This window comes from Sipha flava, unplaced genomic scaffold, assembly GCF_003268045.1.
Source record: "Sipha flava isolate LNK unplaced genomic scaffold, YSA_version1 40_pilon_pilon, whole genome shotgun sequence".
NCBI lineage: Eukaryota > Metazoa > Arthropoda > Insecta > Hemiptera > Aphididae > Sipha > Sipha flava.
The window spans coordinates 1,108,638-1,128,746 of NW_020273126.1; the positions used below are offsets into that span (position 1 = coordinate 1,108,638).

Genomic DNA, 20,109 nt, shown 5'->3' on the forward strand with positions numbered 1-20,109 from the left:
AATATTATACATAAGCAATGAATATTCAGAATATCTTTTACTTTCATCAATTCGTGAATGAACGACAGTATATTTTTTTCGGTAAAAGCCCCTTGTTTGAATAATTCACCGATAAATCTATAAAAATATTATTTCGTACAATATATACAAATTATTAATTAATTTTACTTGAAAACATACTTGCAATGGGCTAAAGACCTTTTATAATATTGGAAATGAAAACTATTCAATATATTCTTGAAAAAAGATGGGGTCTATAACATATATAAAATATTTATATTATTTGATAATTAAATTAAAAAACATATATTATCAATTGGTGGAAAATGTATTTGAATATAATATGGTTTTAGTCAAAGGCAAATAAGAATGGTTAAGTTTTAGTAGTTTGGTTGAGTAATTCTACTCAAGTCAGTTTAATTATTAGCTATTATTGTTAATTATATAATATACATTTGGGTACCTAAATCATATTATGTATGAATAAGTCTTGATTTAAAATGATACAAATCAGTTTATTTATAAATAAAAATTAACTATGCAAGTATCAGTACTGAGATTTATCTTAAGCTTGAAATGACTTAAGACTTCAATTATAGATTATATTATAAAATCTAATATAATCACAAAAATACTATTATTTTATTAACAAATTATAACTAGTTACCATATTACTGTTCATAAAATTTTTTTTTAATTTATGTACTTCGTTCTGAGGAGTACGAATATAATATGAGGTGAACATATCAAAGATTTTTTGTGCTAAAACTTTCTGAAAAGTAATTTTAGAATTGTGAAGTTTTTTAAATGCAACATGATTGGCCATGTATGCACATAACTTTGCATATAAAACTGTAAAATCGGGTCTATTTAAAGCCTAGATAAGTAAAACAACAAATTTAATAACTATTATAATTATTAATAATATTTATATACCCGAAAATAAATTATATCCACTATGTTTTCAAATATATAAATTGTTTTCAGTGGTATGGAAATAATTGTGTGTGCCATTTCATTAAAATTGTTAATATTTACATTTTGGACTATTGATCGTACCAAATTAAATATTTCCTAAAGTAAAATTGTTTAAAAAAATAATTCTAAATATTTTCTAAAAATAAGATTAATTCAATAAAATGAAACATATCTTAAAAAAAAATATACAACAGTACAATAAATTGTATTTTATAAACTTAGACATATATTTATAAATATATAATACACATTTTTAGTAAGATTTAATAATTGTTGTATGTATGATTAATGTTATTAATAATTACATCGAATTTCAAATATTTTAAATTATACAACATTTAATACTTACTACTGGTTTAATACTAGCTTCCATAGTTGTTATTAATTGAAAAAATAAATATTTCTGAAAATACAATTTTTTTATAAGTAACATAAATTAATACAGGGGATTTATAGTTAAATTATGTAATTACTATTTATTAACCATCAATTTGGGGGATAGGTAAGGCCAAAATTGGAGGAGCAAAAATGTTGTTTTAAAAATAATTACTAGTTACTTATAATTGATTTAATTATATAATTATAGTCTCGCAAAAAAATATTATTTATAACCTTAATATAATTATTTAAAAATTAAATAATTAATTAAATAATTAATAATTAAATTAATTAATTAAATCAAAATTAAATTCTGTGTAATTTCATTTAACAGTAGATGGATGAATATAAAATGACTCTGGAGGCAAAACTTTACTATTGAATAAATTAAACAAATCTTAGAGTAAAATCAACAGGTCTAATAAAATTACTTCATACGTGAAGTAAAATATCTATTTTTAAATCAACATCATGCACAACTATACGTTATAGCAATAATTATCATTAAAACAATTTAAAAAAATATACTTTAATTAGAAAACAATGAAATTAATTAAATAATACCTTTCAACTGTAATCTGTACTTGACAGTCTTTTGTACGACTGAGATTGTTGATCGTTGATGAAAATATGTTGTATAAGATACAATATATCAAACATAAATGAACAAACCAATTTTTAGCGCGAATCACTGAACAATAAAATGGATGAATTTAATATTTTTGAACCGAAAAATGATTTCTTCATTGACCATACACCATGGGTACGTAGTAGTTAATTAAGTAACTAATAACTTCACTAAATTTTATACTCACGCATACATTATTTTGATTGTGGTCACGGAAAATAATTATATTATTATCCAAGTCTGATTTGATAAACGATAATATTATTTTGTATCGAATTCTCGAATTCAGATGGCTGTAAACTATCAATATCCGTATTCAATGCAAGAAAGTGTTGTACCTATTTTTGTATCCAACGAGAGTGTGATTCGTAATGGTTACAAGCATGCCAGCTGGTCATAGAGTAATTACTCAATGTAGCTAGCAAATATATTAAAAGTTACGTTTTGACGGGTAGGAAATAAAATTTATTTTTTTGAATTTAATTTGTTTAATTATATCACGGACAATTAAGTTTTTAATCTTGTTAAAAATATAAGTACTTTATACGTATTTATTCCAAGTGAGATTGTTTCTTATGCATGCTAATGCTAAGAAATAAGAAGACTTATGAGCACACATATACACGCCATGAACGTGAACGCGAAAATGGATTCGCCGCGAACTTTTCGCTGGTAGAGTGATTTCTTTCAATGATCTGAAGCTCCCTCTGTCCTCCCCTCTTTTCTACGCCACTGTATTCTGATATGTATTGAAGTATTTGCATGAACGCTGGTCCCTAGTTTAATGAGTCCTTCTGACTAAGGGTGGATCTATAAATATGAAATGGGAGGGGGCTAATTTGTATATTTAGAAGAACAAAATATATTATTTTAATAAATAAATATCGCTTGTTTGCTACAACAACGACATAACACAAAAATCGTCATTTTTGAGGTGTTTGCAAATAATAATAATTTTGGTGTTTTTCTTTATACTGCAAGAACGAGATAAGTGAATATACAAAAATTAGCCGCTAGATAGCAGTTGTGACGTTATTGCGTTGCCATCATATCATTGCAAATAAAATTTTCAAATGCGTTTTGTGTAAAATCATGTTTTTCGTGTTATGTCATTGTTGTAGCAAACAAGTGATATATACTCATATATTAGCGTATATTAATATATTTTGAAATTAAAAATAAGGTTTAAAATTAGGGGCAGAAGTTCTGACATCCTTTTATGAGGGCCCTGATTATTTATGATAAGTTTGTTCATGATTCGAGTCATTTTCTCGATTAGTAACCTCGATTAGTAAAATAGCCAATTGTTTTCATCAAATTATTAAATTATTTTAATTTCGATTTTTTGAGAGATTCTCTTGATTATAAAAATATCTGGATTATTAATCGTTCAATTATCGAAATCCTTTCATTATGCTTGTTATTAATTTTTTACCGCGTTTTTTCGTGTGAATTTTCAGATTAAGTTTATATTCCAACAAATAATCGTGGCTATTTTTAATCGCGTCCACAAAAATAAGCAACCTAGAACAGGGATTCCCAACCACTGTGCCGCGGCACACAAGTGTGCCGCGAAATTATTCAGGTGTGCCGTATAATTTTTGTAATTTTATAATTTTTTAAGCATAACTAAATATGATAATCAAAATTATAATTTATATTTATGATAGCATTGACTTCAAAATTCCCTTGAAAATAAAAAATGATAAAATGTCCTGATGAAACGGCTATAATATTATATGGGATCCTATACTACCCGATACGGGTATTACAAGCAGTTGCGTTGACTTTTACCACATATTAAAATTACTACATGAAAACATAGCCGGTGGTCATTATAATGAAAATTTAGCGCGTGTAATTGTTACGCATTATACTGTATAGGTATTTTGATCAAGAAATATTGTAAGTTAAATTTAAAAATGGATAGATTTTTAAAAAAGCATAAATTAACAGATGACAGTGATGTTAGTGCAAATGACAACAATTTAAATATTGAAATTAATATTAAACAATCAGCTTTAATAAGTGATAAAAGTTTAAATTTAAAAATTAAACGTAAATATGTTGATAATTATTTATGTTTTGGATTTACGTGGAATGGTGACATTGATTATCCTTTAACAGTTTGTATCGTTTCAACTGTTTCACCCGTAATAGAGGATAATATATATAGTGAACCGTGTTTCTACTGACATCAGTTATCAATTACTTATATTTTTATGAAATTAAACTGTTATTCGTACAAAGTTAAATGATTTCATTGACAATTTAATAGCAAATAAAAAATTATTATTTTTATATCCCGACAACTAAACATTAAACGTATTTATTATTTCGTTTGAAATATTTTCCTTATTCTAGGCGACCAGTATATTGTTTTAAGATTGTTGTGGATGTAACAGAAAAATATTCATGAAATCATCTTTATATCCTCATTTTACAAAGCACTCGGAAATACTTTTAGAAAAAAGTAATCCTATAAACCATATACTACATTAAATTGAAATGCACAAATTTAGCACGAGTATTTATCTCAAAAGAAAACACGTCTGGTATAAAAAAGAAGATCAACGGAATTGGAAAAAGAGTGATTTTTGTTTTTATTAATTTTTGTTTTTATTAATTTTTATTATTAACGATTTCTCTAGAAAATTGAATTGCATATATTTCTATGGCGAATGAATAAAAAGAATAATATAGTTTGAATCAATACGTTTATAGAACAACGGCCACACGCTTATTAAATTTATTAAACGAGAAAGTTCTTGGAAAACCTGCAGAGAAAAAGAACTACGGGAGTTACGGACAGGGGAACGGTCCACGAGTGAAGTTACAATATATGTATAGAGTATGTGTAGAAACATTAGGAACTCATTGGGTCGAAAAATACCATTATACGGATAAAAGGAAATGTAGATATGATCTTTCGGAAGCAAGTGTGGGACAGTCGGAAATAATAAAAATGCCTTGATCTATCATAGTGTGTATAATACGGTTAGCTCGAGTTCTCAGTGCGATTTGCCGTTTTCATTTAAAAGCAATTAATTATTTGTTTAGTATGATAACGCAAGTAAAATGCGTACATCCAAGTTCACGTATAAACCGAACAAGTTTGATCTCGAAAATTAAATTCCTCGTATTATCGTATTCGTTTTGCACTACCCTACATTAGAGGTAACTGTTTCGTCAATTTTTTGTAACTATAAAACGAAAGTAAGAATAAAATGGAAAACGGGCAGATTCTCTTATTAGCTTTTAATACTCATAATTTATACAGATTGACCATATTTAGTACACAACTTGAACTGTACTAGACGAAAACTGCGTGTGTATGAATAAGCGCTAAGATAATAACATCACGAAGACGACTTAATTCTTATTAATATGATACAATGTGTATTAGTTTTGTAACATACAGTTTGCCCAAAAAGTTAGAGAACTCTAAATTTTAAGTGGCGTCATAAAATATTACAATAACGCGAACGATTGAAGATAAAAAATAAAACAGAACTGTAGTAAACATTAAATTAAATGAAAATAATGAACTGGAATAATCTATGATCGTCGCATCTAACATAAGTGGTATTCATAATAAATCAGTAATAATTATTTATTTATTTATTAATACCATTTTAAATATTTAAACTTTCAGAACACTAGTATATTAGTATACTACAACGGTAGTACAATACATTATGTGTGCACGTATTCGGTTATAAAATAATAAAAACAATGTAAATAAAATTGGAGGGCAACAACAACTGTATTATATGATTACGAGAACTTTACCTTAAACTAATGTTTTGGAAATAAAATTATATTGATTAATTTAAATTGAATTATATTATATTATTATGAACGCAATTCAATAAGAGTTTATTATTATTATTAATTATTTGAATCATATGATTTAAAAGTTTTAAAATATTTTATTTAAATTAAATTAATTTGATTTTTATACCATTAAATATTTAAAGTGGAAAATTCAAAAATGAAAATGAAAAGGGAATCCCCGGCTCCCGGAGGAAACTTGATTTGACTTGAAGTAAAAAAAAAAAAAAAAATCCAAGTTCTAAAAAGAAACATAAAAATAAATGAATTAAAATTGAATGTTTTATAATAAAATTATATTGATTAATTTAAATTGAATTATATTTTATATCATATTGCAATTAAATGTAGTTATCAGAAAAATATATTATTTAGACGAGGTATATCTATGGGTCAAGATTTAATGGATTGTAAATATGTGATGAAGATGTAACTACAATTTAGTATTGTTAAACCTATACGTAAACGAAGTAGCATTGGTTATAATTTATTCCGTGGTATTGTGTTTGTAACCAATGATTACAATATATTAAATTATAAAACATGAAATTGAAATATTTAAATTATAGGATACATTACCAGTGTTGTATAAAGATATTTTTTAAATATCTAGTTAAAGATAAGAGATAATTTTACGTGGCTGCCACGAGTCTAGGCGCATTAATCGAAATAGCCGGATGTGTTTTGCGTTTTTCTCTGTTCTATAGGATCACCACGTTATTTATCGAAGGATGATTGCACTGACTTTTTTGTATAGTTTAAAAAACGTTCCGGATATCATCTTCGAAAATCCTTAAAACAATTTTGAAACAAGCCCTTTGAGTGCCATTCCGGAAATATAGGATGGTTCTAATATTATTATTTTTTTTTGTTTTATGTTTCTTACGAGACAAAAGGTAACAGTCTTTTTTACGTTCATTTCAATCGATTGTACGCGTCCAATGGATTGCTACGACGGATGACTGCAATTTTTTTACTTATGACCTCCCAAAGTATCAATTAGAAGTGATTTGCTGTTAGTAACCACCTTTAAAGTTGAAAATCGAAACACTTTGAATGCTCCAAAAGGTGATGACCGATACAATATATTTATTTATTTTAATTATACGCCCTAAGCCTTTTATAACAAACAAAATTACAGGTAATTAATAATATTTAATCAAGATAATTTATAATACAGAAGTGATATAATATATTATATTTTAATTAAATTAATGAAAAAAAATGTTAAAGACAAGGTCTTTATTGCAACGGTCTTTATAAGACGGTTGAAAGTTTTATTAGCCATACATAAATACTCGTTTATATATAAAAACACATCTATATAAAATAGATTCATACTTCATTATGTTCAGAGTCTAAAAAATTGTTAAAAATTATATTTTTTGGGAATAAATTAAATTATTTGTTCACCTCTGCTTCGTTGACAAGCTTTAGTTCTGGCCACAAAATTGCTTATCACTCTTGGACTGTGTGTCGTGTGTACATATCGCATTCCTAGAATACAAGTGGCATAACTCAGAAATAGTAATTACTGAGAAAATGCAATTAAAAATTTTAAGAATTTTCAAAACCGTCCGACAGTATCAGTTTTTGTGATATTTTGACTTTTTTTTTTTTAATTAGTTGTCGTTAATGAGTTGGGGCAGTTGCCCGAAAAATGATAAGGACTGGAATCGAAAGACGGCAGCATAAAATGAGTTGCCAACATAAAATTTCTAAAAATTATATTATAAAATTATTTATTATTTTTTTGTTTAAGAAGTTATACTGTTGCATTTGAATGATAATTATTATATTTTTCGATAGTAATTATATTCAATTTAAACTATACTACGGTTCACATTTTATGACCAACCAATTTCTGTGTATTTATCATAGACATATAAAGACACAGATATATAATATTATAGTGTATATTTAAGTGCCTAATTTAATATCTGGAATTTCCTATTTAAAGATGAAATTAATTTCAATTAATTTATTTAAATTTAAATAATGTTAAGGATTTTTTTTTTAACATGTATTTTAGTACCAATTTATTTATATGCTAATTTTTAATTATTGTGTTAATTAGTTACATATAAAATAAACAGGTATCAATTATATGAAATAATTTATAATAATATATTTAAATGATACATTTTTAAATACTTATTTTTCAGTACACAGTTAAAACTAAAACGTAATATTTTATACTATTTACATACTAGCACATGGAAAATTAAAAAATGTATGAAAAAACATATATATTTTAAAAAAGGTTTACATACAATTAAATATTAAGCTAGATATTTATAAACATACATGATATATTACATAGATTTATAACATGGATATTAAGAAGAATTGCGAGAGCAGAAAAGCATTACCCTTCTCTAATTACATTGGTTACTAAAATAATACAAATCAAAGTTTTAATCAGAAAACATATCCATGATTTAATGTTATACATAATTATATGTTACCATAGTTTAACCCTTTCGCTACCATTGTCCATTGCAATGGACATGACTTTATTTTATTTTCTATAATTTACTATGTATACAAACTAATCATATTACGCATATATATTTATCTAATACTAGTATAAATCAAAATAAAAATATTTTTAGACTTCTAACTAATATAGTTTTTTGTGAAGAAATGAAAATACAAAAAAAAATTTTGTATACTGTTGTGTTATCAAAAACTGAAATATATTTTAACTTATTCACTGAAATATAAGTGTTGGTGACACTGAATATTTTTTTCTTGGTAAAAGGTATCTGGAATGTTAAAATTTTGTTGATTAAGCATACCTTAGTATCATACACTACAAGTAATACATGATAAAAAGTATGTCCATTGAAATGGACAGTGGGAATATCGGGTAAAATTTCAATTCTAATTTTATAACTGTTTGGGTTTTTTTTCTAGAATTGAGTTTTGTGGTATTGTCATCAATATCGTATGACGTAATAATGGTAATAATATAAAAACAATTATATTGTGTTTAGTTGATATTCTGTATCAGTACCGTCTGTATTCGCTCGCACGTCACGGTTTTTTATTATTATTTCAAGTTTTTATATAATATGGCGTTAAACGAAAAACAAATTTTGAGCTTTTTGGATGACGGAACAATTAGTGATATAGATATATTGAATAGTGAGTCAGAGAATGAACTTGAAGATTTATTAAATAAATTTGCGAATGATGATTTCTCTGCCGAACTCGATAATGAAATGCTGGCTAATACAGAATTAGACTTGCACGAAGAAGACGACCAAACAACAAATGAAACTCAGTCTGGAAATGAAGTCTTTGATATATCACCAATGCAGTTTCCATTTGTCCAAAAAAAAGATATAAAATGGATAAATAAACCATTTCAAGAGCCGTATATAAATCTTACAGATTTAGAACCAATAGATTGTCCCTCCACAATACCACAACCATACGAATATTTCACTAAATATTTTGACCAAAAAATATTCGAAGACTTGTCATTTTATACAAATTTATACGCAGTTCAAAATAATGATTTTTCTTTTAAACCTACGTCACCATTAGAAATAAGATCTTTTATTGCAATTCAAATGATGATGGGTGTTTTGAAGTACCCTAGGATCGGGATGTACTGGGAACAAAAATTTCGCGTAAATATAATTGCCGATACAATGCCCAGAAATAGATTTTATTCTATTCGACAAAATATTCATATCATCAACAATATGGATATAGCTCGTGATAATACCGATAAATTTGTAAAAATTCGTCCATTATTTGATGCGCTAAATAATCGATGTAAACAATTACCAGTGGAACGAAACATTAGTGTTGACGAACAAATAGTTCCTTTTAAAGGTCAATTAATTATAAAACAGTATATGAAAGGAAAACCGAATCCGTGGGGCATTAAAATATTTTTACTTTGTGGTCAAAGTGGCATTGTCTATAACATGATTCTTTATCAAGGAGTTTCAACTAATATTAACAAGGATTTACAAAAAAATTTCGGTCTAGGTGGAGCAGTTGTCCTCGATCTTACTAAACATCTTACGCCAAATCGACATTTTCTTTTTTTTGACAACTTTTTTTCTTCGTATAATTTATTTTATGCACTCACCGCACGTCAAATATATGCAGCAGGCACAATTCGAATAAATCAATTTTTTAATCCACCAGTTTTATCCGATAAAGTTATTATGAAAATGGGGAGAGGAACCTCTTATGAAGTAACTTCAACATTAGGAGTTGGACTGTTGAAATGGTGCGACAATAAAGCAATAACCATGGCATCTAACTTCATTACTTCAGGAAAACCGGAATCTGTTTCTCGCTGGGACAAAAAAAATAAACAATATGTTAACATCGAAAGACCAGAAATTATCAAACTATATAATAAATCCATGTTAGGAGTGGACAAACACGATCAACTTGTGAGTTATTACCGCGTGTACATGAAATCTCGAAAATGGACTCTGCGTATGATAACTCATGCTTTTGATATGGCTGTGGCAAATTCTTGGCTCGAATACAAACAGGACGCAGAAAATATGGGAATATTAAAAAAAGATCAAAAAGATTTGTTGCATTTCAAAACCACTTTGGCTGAAGAGCTAGTGATGGTTGGACGATTCAGTCCCGGAAAAAAAAGGGGTCGTCCTACATCTTCACCATCCAGTAGTACAAGATCTGCAGAATGTCGTTCACCAACACCTGCCAAAACATCGTCAAAAGCATTGGAGTTTCGACCAACGGAAGGTGTAAGCAAAGATCTTTTTGGACATTTTCCCGCGTATGATGATAAAAAAGAAGCAACACGGTGCAAAAACAAAAAATGTACAGGTAAAACACATGTTGTATGTAATAAATGTAAAATTCATTTGTGTTTTACACCAAAAAAAAATTGTTTTTATGATTTCCATTGTAATTAATTTTAATCTCATTTAAGTGTTTTATAAACTAAAAATTAATATAATATTATCTAAGTAAATAAGTTGTCTTCTTTTACGAAATAATGAAGCAAAATAAAAGTTTTATGTTTTTTTTTTACATTTGTCGTTATTGTATTATTTTATACCGTAAATCCCAATGTCCATTCCAATGGACATACCTGTAACTTTTTAGCAATAAAAAAAAAAAAAAAAAAATTGGTACATCATATTGAAGGGCCATAAGTTTCAGATATGAAAAGAGAAAATTTTTTTTTTCAAAAAAATTAATTTGGTAGTGAAAGGGTTAAAATTTGGTCCATTTTTGTAGAAAATAAATATAAATAAAATAAAAAGTAAAAGTAATCAAAATTTTTGTTGAAAACAATATAACCTATTAGTATTTTTCCCACTGTGAAAATCAGAGGACATTGTATAACTTTTATCATAATATAACTTTTATTAATATAAATTATATAATTGGAATAGGTAATTTTCGATTTAGTCAGTTGGTACTGCTTTTTCAAATTTCGGACCTTATCGTTTCTTAGGTCGTTATCATTTTTCGGACAACTGCCAAACACTCGTCGTTAATCATTGCTTACTATTTTCATAGGAGTTTAAAGAATTCCCTAATATTCAACACCACGAAAAAAAAATTAACTTGGTCCTTTAATAATAAACAATCTTAAATCATAAAAAAAATGTATAAATGTATCCAAATAATATGTATTATAAATGTATAGTGTACTCACCTTTAATGTATTTCTGTTAATGTTATATGCAACTTTTATTTATATTATTTTAGTTATAACATATAAGTTTAAATTTAGTGTAATAACCTTTTTTTTAATGTAAAAATTATGTAATATTTTTGTAGCCAATGGTTCCCAGTCACCGAGGCATTTGTTATCAATAAAAAAAACAAAACTTAAAGAGAAAAATAAATATATTTTATATTTTTATCACATTTTACTTTGAATTAATCTTAAAAGAAAATAGAAAAAAAAGAGATGAGCGCAAATAATAGATTTATCCGCGATTTCAGCAGTGGTGTCAACTCAAAATCGACATTTTTTGATTATATCCGTTTGTATTCTAGGTGTGCGATATTATACAAGTGTTTATTACATCAATGTCGCCGTTAATTTATTTCTCATCCTTGCAAGTGCGTGCGTTAGTGTATTAATGTAATTCGGTGTCGTCGTTTTACTGTTAATTCGTGTAACCCACAGTAGCTTGTATTCGGGTTTTTTTTTTTATTCGCATTTTCGTTGTTTTATAATTATTTTGAACTACAGTCACGCGAGTGTTTAATTTTAAAGTCAGTTATATATGTAGGTACGAATTACGATGTACAAACGTCGATTATGCAATTCGGCTGGCCACCTTTTATTCACGCCGCAAATAACATATCGGTGTATGTGTACGCCTATGTCAGTACACATAAATCGCAGGTATATAATTTTATTTAGTTTTATTTATAATCATTCACAGTCTCGAAAAATGCGTTTAGTGTACAACGTGCTGATGCCGAGCCCAAAACTCGTCGTAGTAATCACACGAATGACAGAACTAAAGATATAACCAAGGATGTTATACCTACCTACGTATATTTATGAATATTTCTTTCATTTATCATATATCATATTAGGATAACGAATTTTTCTGGGGGATCGTAAAAAATTAGGAACACGCTACGTTTTCGAATTTAAAATTATTTTTTATTGAGTTTATTATAATTTGAGGATAAAATTAACTGATCTTTTCCGTTGTATATATAATAGCGTATAACACAATGCGGACAATAGTTGAATCTTGAATATTTAAATGGTGCACTGGATTTATTGAACACTTGGTACTTTGAGGAAGCCATTACTTTAACAGTTTTTCGAGTTATTAAGAAAAAAACAAAAAAAATTTTAAAAAAAAGTAGTAGAGGCAGCGAAAGTCTTTCAAAGACCGTAAAAGCTATGGAAGAAGAAGAAGAGAAAAAAATATTCATAAAACTTTGAACCCACTCGTCTATTATTTTATCAAGCACGATTTTCTTGGTGTCTGTGTATACGATTTCGACCGGAAAGAGTACTCTAATTATCATAATTTCAAATGATTTCTGATAGGAAGCATTGTCTATTTGGTACCTTGAATTTGGTGAATTTGGTCATGTTATGAATTTTTCAATATTTTTTTTAATATCTGTAAAGAAACAACGAAGAGTTAAAAAAAAAACCAGCAACATTCATAGTTTACTGGTTTTCGATAAAATTAAATATTTGTTTTCATCATAACTTAAAAATGAATAATCAAAATGTTTACCGAGTGTTTTTATTATGTACGTGAAGTTGACTTCCCAACTTTGTCCTATCGAATCTAGGCCTATACCCAAATTTAGTTACCTTTTAGTAACTAATTGTAACCTACATCAAACAATTTGTACCCAAACAGTTTCCGAGAAATTCAATTTTCATTTCGGGTAGTTAATATTTACGGGAAAATGTAAACTGGGCCCACGATTACCTTTTTTGTTGTAAATTCGGCCCCGAAAATTGTAGGTAATAAAGTAGGTAGATTGTAAACTCGACCCGGAAATTTCAAGTAATAAAAAAGGTCGGTTGTGATCTCGGCCCGATAATATTTACAGGTGAAAGAAAATGGCGATGTATAAACCTCAAATGTACAGTTTTTTTAAAAACGTTTGGAATAAATAATGATATTACGAAGAAAAATGATGATCATCTGCGTGAACCTATCAGTGACCAAGTACTGCAACGACAATGTGTTACCACCGTGGCCAAACGCAAAGGAACTGAGGATATCTACAGTAGGCGAAACGACATTTTTTGTAGTGCAGTAAACAATGTACCTGACATGCAAGATCTACAAGATCTTGAGTGTCCTCTGGGTAATGCTAAATGGTTCTCAAAAATATTATTAGATTATACAAATGTACATTTTTATCCGGTCCGAGTTTACACCTAAATTATTTTTACCTGCAAAAACCCCAGGCCGAGTTTATACTTCCATTATTTTTACTTGAAAAAACATGGGCCGAGTTTACAATAAACCTTTTGAAAACTTTTTTTCCTCAGGCCGATCTTACAATCGCCTATATTTACAGTATTTGATACGCAACGCGAATATAAATATAAACATTTTTAATTTGCTATAATAGATAATTTATAATTCCTTTAAAATTTTATAGCAGTTACCTATACCTATAACAATTGCAAAATTCTGCAAATTTGTAGTAGGTACTTTGAAAGTTTGAAACTCTTGTAATTACTAAATAACGTGTGAGTTTCATACAAAAAGAAATTATGTCTAAGTACCTACATATGGTTTATCATTTGCAACTGACTTACAAGACTTCTTTTACCTTACTAAATTAAAATTTTCCTAAAACGAAAAGCTTGAGTTTGAAACTTGTATGGTGTTTCGTCACGTTCTCTAATTTAATTAATTTAAATGCGTACAGTTTTATTTTAAAAATAATTAAATGAAATGTAAAATAAAAAAAAAAAAATGTATTAGAACTGTATGAGGAAATCATAAATTTTTTAATTTATTTTTTAAAATTAAATTTTTATGTACACAACTAAATGCGGCTTTACAAACATAGTATCTGAATGAAATCTTGATTTATTTTTGCAAATTGTTGTGTGTTTCTCAAACGTTGATTGACTTTTTTATGTGTGAAACATGGTAATACGTATGATACGCAATCAAATCAAAAAAATATGAAGCTATTTATGTATGAATATATATATAAAAAAAAGTTATATATTTTTGATTAGTGGTGTGCGTTGTAGGTTTTCAGTTAACTGTTACATATGATAATTTTCAAATTATTGTTTGAATTCTTGGTAAGAAGTTGAAATATATATGTTTTCTTAGCTTTTTTTTTTTTTTTTTTTTAAATGTCGATAGTATAAATTTAGTTGGACAAAAAGTTTTGAAAATGTAATACAAAGTACTTCATAAAATTCTTTACTGATTGATTAAAGAAAAAATTATGATTTATTTAAAAAAAAACTCAAAAAACGTTTGAATCTTTAATTTTGACAAGAAGATAAAAATAATGATAATCCACTAAACTGTTATACATGATTTAGCAAAAAAAAAGGATTAAAAAAATTTTGTATTTTACGTTTATTGGTTATGGTAAATGGATATTATGGTTACTTTTTAATCCACCGGGCTTAAATATTTTCCTAAATGGTAAACGGGTACATTTTATAAAATAAATTACTTATTTTTTTTGTATAAGGATCAAAGATTCATGAAACTATTCAAACTTAACATAAAAAAATAGTTGGAATAGAGATGAAAATAATTAATGGCATTGTTGACTGTTGTTAATAATCAAATTAAAAAAAAAAATAATTTAAAAGAGTAAATATTTGTGCTAATATTTTATTTTTATTTTGGTTCTCCGAATAAAAAAATTATAAATTACTATTGTTAATATATTATATTACATTGAGTATTTCTATATTAATATAATCTATTATTAAGCAAGTTTCCGAACATAAAAGTAAAATTAGTTTTACGTACAAAACATTTACTTCGGTGGAAACCGCATGATTAATTATTTACGATATTATTATGGTCACGTTGGGTTCGTTACAGATATTTATTCGCCAAAAATAGAGACGAAATTGCCATATCGTAACATTTAGCCATGTACTTTTGCATAAAATATTTCTTTCGAAACCGGCATAATTTTATCCAGAATTTTATCGCCACAATTATTTATTCATAACTTTCTTCCACTAAATTTGTTAGGGTTTAATGTTTGATTCCCCTCGTTAACCTTACACCTATACGGCGTGTGTAACGAATAAACGTCTCACAACTTTCAACAACGATTTTGACGTATAATTACACCGTTCTGTATGTATTGTATTGACACACCTATATAAATCACTATAGAGTACGGGGTTTGCAAGAATGTATGAGTCGTTCACGTACGAAATAATATCAAAATATCGAGTCCAACGTAACGTGTAATACATCGTGTATACGCTCGACACCATGGACTTATACGTAACAAGACAGACTATGGTTTTCTAATAACCTTGCAGAGGGCCAGATTATACGAGTTTATATATTTACTACTGTAAGACTGATTTAGTGCATTGCTAGTTAGTCGTTTTGATGGCTGTATTTAGTTGGCGATATACTCGTAAGTATATATATCCAAATAATTATTGTACTCCAGTTATTATATTGTATATTTTTTAATAACTGTTTTTAGACCGATTTTGTCCATCCGCCCATACAGTAATCGGCTTACAAAACTGTAACTGTATCATCGTCTGTATAAAATATATTAAGTCAATGGTTGTATGATGATATACATTTAAAAGAATAATTCGCTTTTCTTGGATAATTTATGTTTGACCAAATATATTATATAATATGTTAAAATATTTAATTAATATAATATTACTTTAACAAATAATGTACTATAATTTTGAATATTGAATCATGAACAATAATATTATATTGTAAATATTGTAAAATAAGATTTCCAATAATTTATTACAGAATATGCAATATACATTATTTAAAGAAATTAATCGTTAATGTTAAAAATGGTTTAATATCCGTGTTCTTGTGTAAAATTGATGATGATAAACGAACACTAGATTTTTAAAATCTTACTGGAAATTTTTATTGAGTTCTTAACTCATTGACATTATTAATACCAATACTCGATGAAGTGAAAAATGATGTAAAATCTATTCAATAAATTATATTGAATATATTACAAGGCTTATAATATAGACTATTGATTTTTCTTGTTAAATAAGTAAATACTTTTTTTTTATTATTATAAGGTGATAAAGTATATTTTTTGGAATAAATACATTATAATAAATCTTAAAAAAGAACACTTAAATAGAATTGATTTATAAATGTATTGAACTTGGAATTTGTAGGTAATCAATTTTACGTAATATTAATATTTTTTTCATTGTTCACACATAAATAGTATAAAATAAAAATTTTATTATTAATGACTTTATAGTTAATTATATCAATGTATTACATTGAAACCGGATAAATAATTAATCCATGTAATTTGTGTTCTTGACGTATAATACCTATTCTGTATTGATAATAATGTATAGGAAGTATAAACATAATTAACTAAATTTTAAAACTGTATTCAGCATTTACGTACACTAAATATACAGCTCTTTAATTATATAGCGAATACCATTGTCTGCGTTAGTCCAAGGAGATATAAAGGGGAAATTTGTAATTGTAAGGGTTATAAGGAAACATTGGGGGAATAACATGTTGTTTAGCCGTTGGCAGAAGGGAAAACATAATTGATGCTTTTCGGACTGGTTTGTTATTGTAATGATTGCATTTCGAACTTGGCGATTTTGCTTTTCTAGTTTCACTTTGTTTATCATTCCAAAAATATTATACTGCAAATCAATGTCGAACAATATCTTACCCGTGTAAAATATTTACTACGTTAACGTATAAAATGCTATAACATTTTGCATTACTGGGAAAATATTTAGAACAGTACTTTCAAACGAAAATGCTTGTGAATTTTCGCGACGTGTATCATGAAGAATAGAAAAAAAAATCGTAAAAGTCTTGCCACCGACCAATGGGAATCGGGACGGCAGAGTGCGAAAATGTGTTGACGTGGAATAATCACATTTGAAATATTTTTGTGGACAATCATCAGCGAAATTTGTATTCCTTTTGTAGAGGACGAAAAGAAAAGTAAAACACATTGCAGTAGTATTGTGTTGTAAAGACGATCTATACCGATATGAATTTTTAATGTTGATTATCGGTGTTGTTTAGCCTCGGGCGGGAACGGTGAGAATTTGACTAAAATCCTTCACTCCCCTGAAGAAAAAACCCCCTTACTTTCGACAACGTTAAAATGGCGAACGGGAGAAAAGGTTTGAGGGTGGTTGGGTAAGGGGGTGAGTGGTGTTTATGTCTTCTGACGTGCAGAAATGATCACGACGACAACGTAACAGCAAAACGATTGCGCACAGGGACGTACAAGGGTTCGGTTGGTGGCTCGCTCTGCGCCGCCGTCCGACCACGCGGTGCTCCGGTGATCGGTTGCCCGCGCGCGCGGTTCGCCAGCACCGCGAGGAAATCAGTTGCCGCGTTGCCGCCGACACCGATGCGCCATCCCCGTCGTCCCGCAGACGCTGCTGCTCGTCCACGCTCGTCCGTTCGTTCGCTCGTTGTTTCCGACGCACCGCACGCCCGGCCACCGCCGTCGCTGTCGCTGCACCCTTGAGCGTGTACAAGTCGTGGGTCACGGACGGATGAGATACGTTTGCCCGACTGCAGTCGCGCCTGCGTTGCCGGCCCGTTAAACGTCCGCCGTAGAGACCGGTTCCGCTTCCGGGGACAGCGGACAGCGCCACTGTAAGGGACTGTTGCGACAAAAAAAAAAAAAAAACCACGAAAAAACCAGTGGAATTCAAAGAGTCTGCGCGACTTCTGCGTATCCTCCGGGCCATCCACCCTCTGGGTTCGTGCACCGTCTTTGACCCGTGAAACGTTGGGACCTGTTTGGACGGAATTTTTAACAGGTTTGGATATAATATACAATGTAGTATGTATATAAGCCGAAAGTGATACGCGCACCGTCCTTACCGGATACGTTTTCGGATTCGTTTTATATTCTACATCGACAATTTCCGACGTCAGCGAGTTCGTGGATTGTTTTATGTACGTTACAATATTATCTCGAAGCTCGAGCGTATACGGTTAAACCGAAGAAAAAATCAAGTTATAAGAACAAAATAAAAAAAAAATTAAATTAATCTAAAAGATTAAGCAAAATACAATCGTAAAACCATCGACCAAAAATGTACAGATTTCACCAGCTGATATTAATTACTTAAATACGTAGGGGGGGGGGGGTGACTACTAGTTGCGTCCCGCGATAAACATTTCTTCCATGCAGTCGCGGCCCGAGTATTTTTGGGGCATGCACGAAATGCGGACCGAGTACATACTTACAAATTGGTATACAAAAGAATTTTTATAATATAAAATTATACCCTCTAAACTTCATTTTTCTTCCCATTTGTATACACATTTAGGACTGTCCGTAGCATCAGTACTATAGATAGGTTTGTATTTAATTGAATATGTATGTTTTACAAGTATTTTTTAGTATAGCAAAACTAAAAATGGGGCAATATGTTATTTGTGATAGTAAAGCGAACGCTATGGTGTATTTTGGTGTCTGCATTATACTGTAGAGGATATCTAATCGTTTTATGAAATTGAATGTATTACATTTGTAGTTGATTTAACGTTGCTTTTACTTTCTTAATAATTGAGATTTAAGATGCTGTACTTTATATACTTTACATCCAGGCCAGTATAAAATTGATCGATAAGAATTTTTTCGATCTTTGAGTAGGTATTTTAAATCCAAATTCCAGAAACATAGACTGTTTTCAGATGTGATGAACATGGCTCACAAACATATTTGGTTAATTATTGCCAAGAATATCATATTGGTTTGTGATACCTACAGTGATTAAAATCAGATTTGTGTTCAACATCCAGTTTCTAATATATAGGGTTGTTCAGATTCACGTTTAAAATCAATGTGTCGTGTATATAGATTATACAATTTTATTTTGCATTGGAGTAGGTAGAAGTTTTCAGAGTAGCTTATAGATATCCATTTATTTATTAAAAATCATACATAATTAGTAATTTTGAAATTTAGTAATTTTTAATTTTACTTGGATATTTTTCAGTTTCTCAATACAAAAAATAATATTAAAAAATAATGAAAAATCTTAATACTATTATAGTTTTTAACATTTATTTTGAATATTTTATTCAAATTTAAATGATGCACAGTTTTCAGAATTTAATTATTTTAATAATATAAATATAGATATGGTTTAATTATTTGTAGAAAAAATTTGACCATTCTGAGGCAAGAAACATAAAATATATAATACTAAAAATAACATGTACGTATCATAAAATAAGAAACAAAGAACACATGATGAGAGAAGTCATCCAGCGACGGAACTCTCCAGAATAATTTATTTTTTTAATCATATTATTTTAATTAATTTAATTGGTTACGGCACCTCTTGAGGTGGTGTGTTGGTTTGTCAGGAAGAGTACGTGATGATAGGTGGGAGACTAAAGAGTTAGGATCGTATTGCAGCTTAGAGTGAAAACTGTTGTAATATATTTAGTGTAAGTTGGTCGTCAACTGTTGTCAATTGTTAAATATTTGTGTAAGGTTTCATTTGTAGGCCTAGGGCCGAGTTATTAGTCGAAGAGTGCTGGGCTGGATGCTTAGATGGTGCGGACTTGAGAAGATTCGATATT

General features: G+C 28.5%; 3 protein-coding genes across 3 annotated transcripts in view; 2 read left to right on the forward strand and 1 right to left on the reverse strand.

The window, feature by feature from the left end:
* LOC112688830 (eukaryotic translation initiation factor 4 gamma 1-like) overlaps nucleotides 1-1,014 on the reverse strand; it is a 10,169-nt gene extending 9,155 nt beyond the window's left edge. The window contains exons 1-4 of the mRNA XM_025562216.1: nucleotides 937-1,014; nucleotides 707-877; nucleotides 181-254; nucleotides 42-117 (exon numbers count right to left, since the gene is read on the reverse strand). Coding sequence (XP_025418001.1) covers nucleotides 42-117; nucleotides 181-254; nucleotides 707-877; nucleotides 937-1,014 — 399 coding nt within the window. The remainder of the gene's footprint in view (nucleotides 1-41; nucleotides 118-180; nucleotides 255-706; nucleotides 878-936) is intronic.
* Nucleotides 1,015-8,658: 7,644 nt separating this feature from the next.
* Nucleotides 8,659-10,725, forward strand: LOC112688832 (piggyBac transposable element-derived protein 3-like; the record flags this gene model as incomplete). The annotated part of the gene is made up of 3 exons (XM_025562217.1): nucleotides 8,659-8,690; nucleotides 8,925-9,200; nucleotides 9,489-10,725. Coding segments are annotated over exons 1-3 (1,545 nt in total), but the record flags the coding sequence as incomplete, so codon positions are not given.
* Nucleotides 10,726-17,872: 7,147 nt separating this feature from the next.
* LOC112688809 (connectin-like) overlaps nucleotides 17,873-20,109 on the forward strand; it is a 195,446-nt gene continuing 193,209 nt past the window's right edge. The window contains exon 1 of the mRNA XM_025562186.1: nucleotides 17,873-18,329. The gene's annotated coding sequence lies outside the window, so the exon portion shown is untranslated. The remainder of the gene's footprint in view (nucleotides 18,330-20,109) is intronic.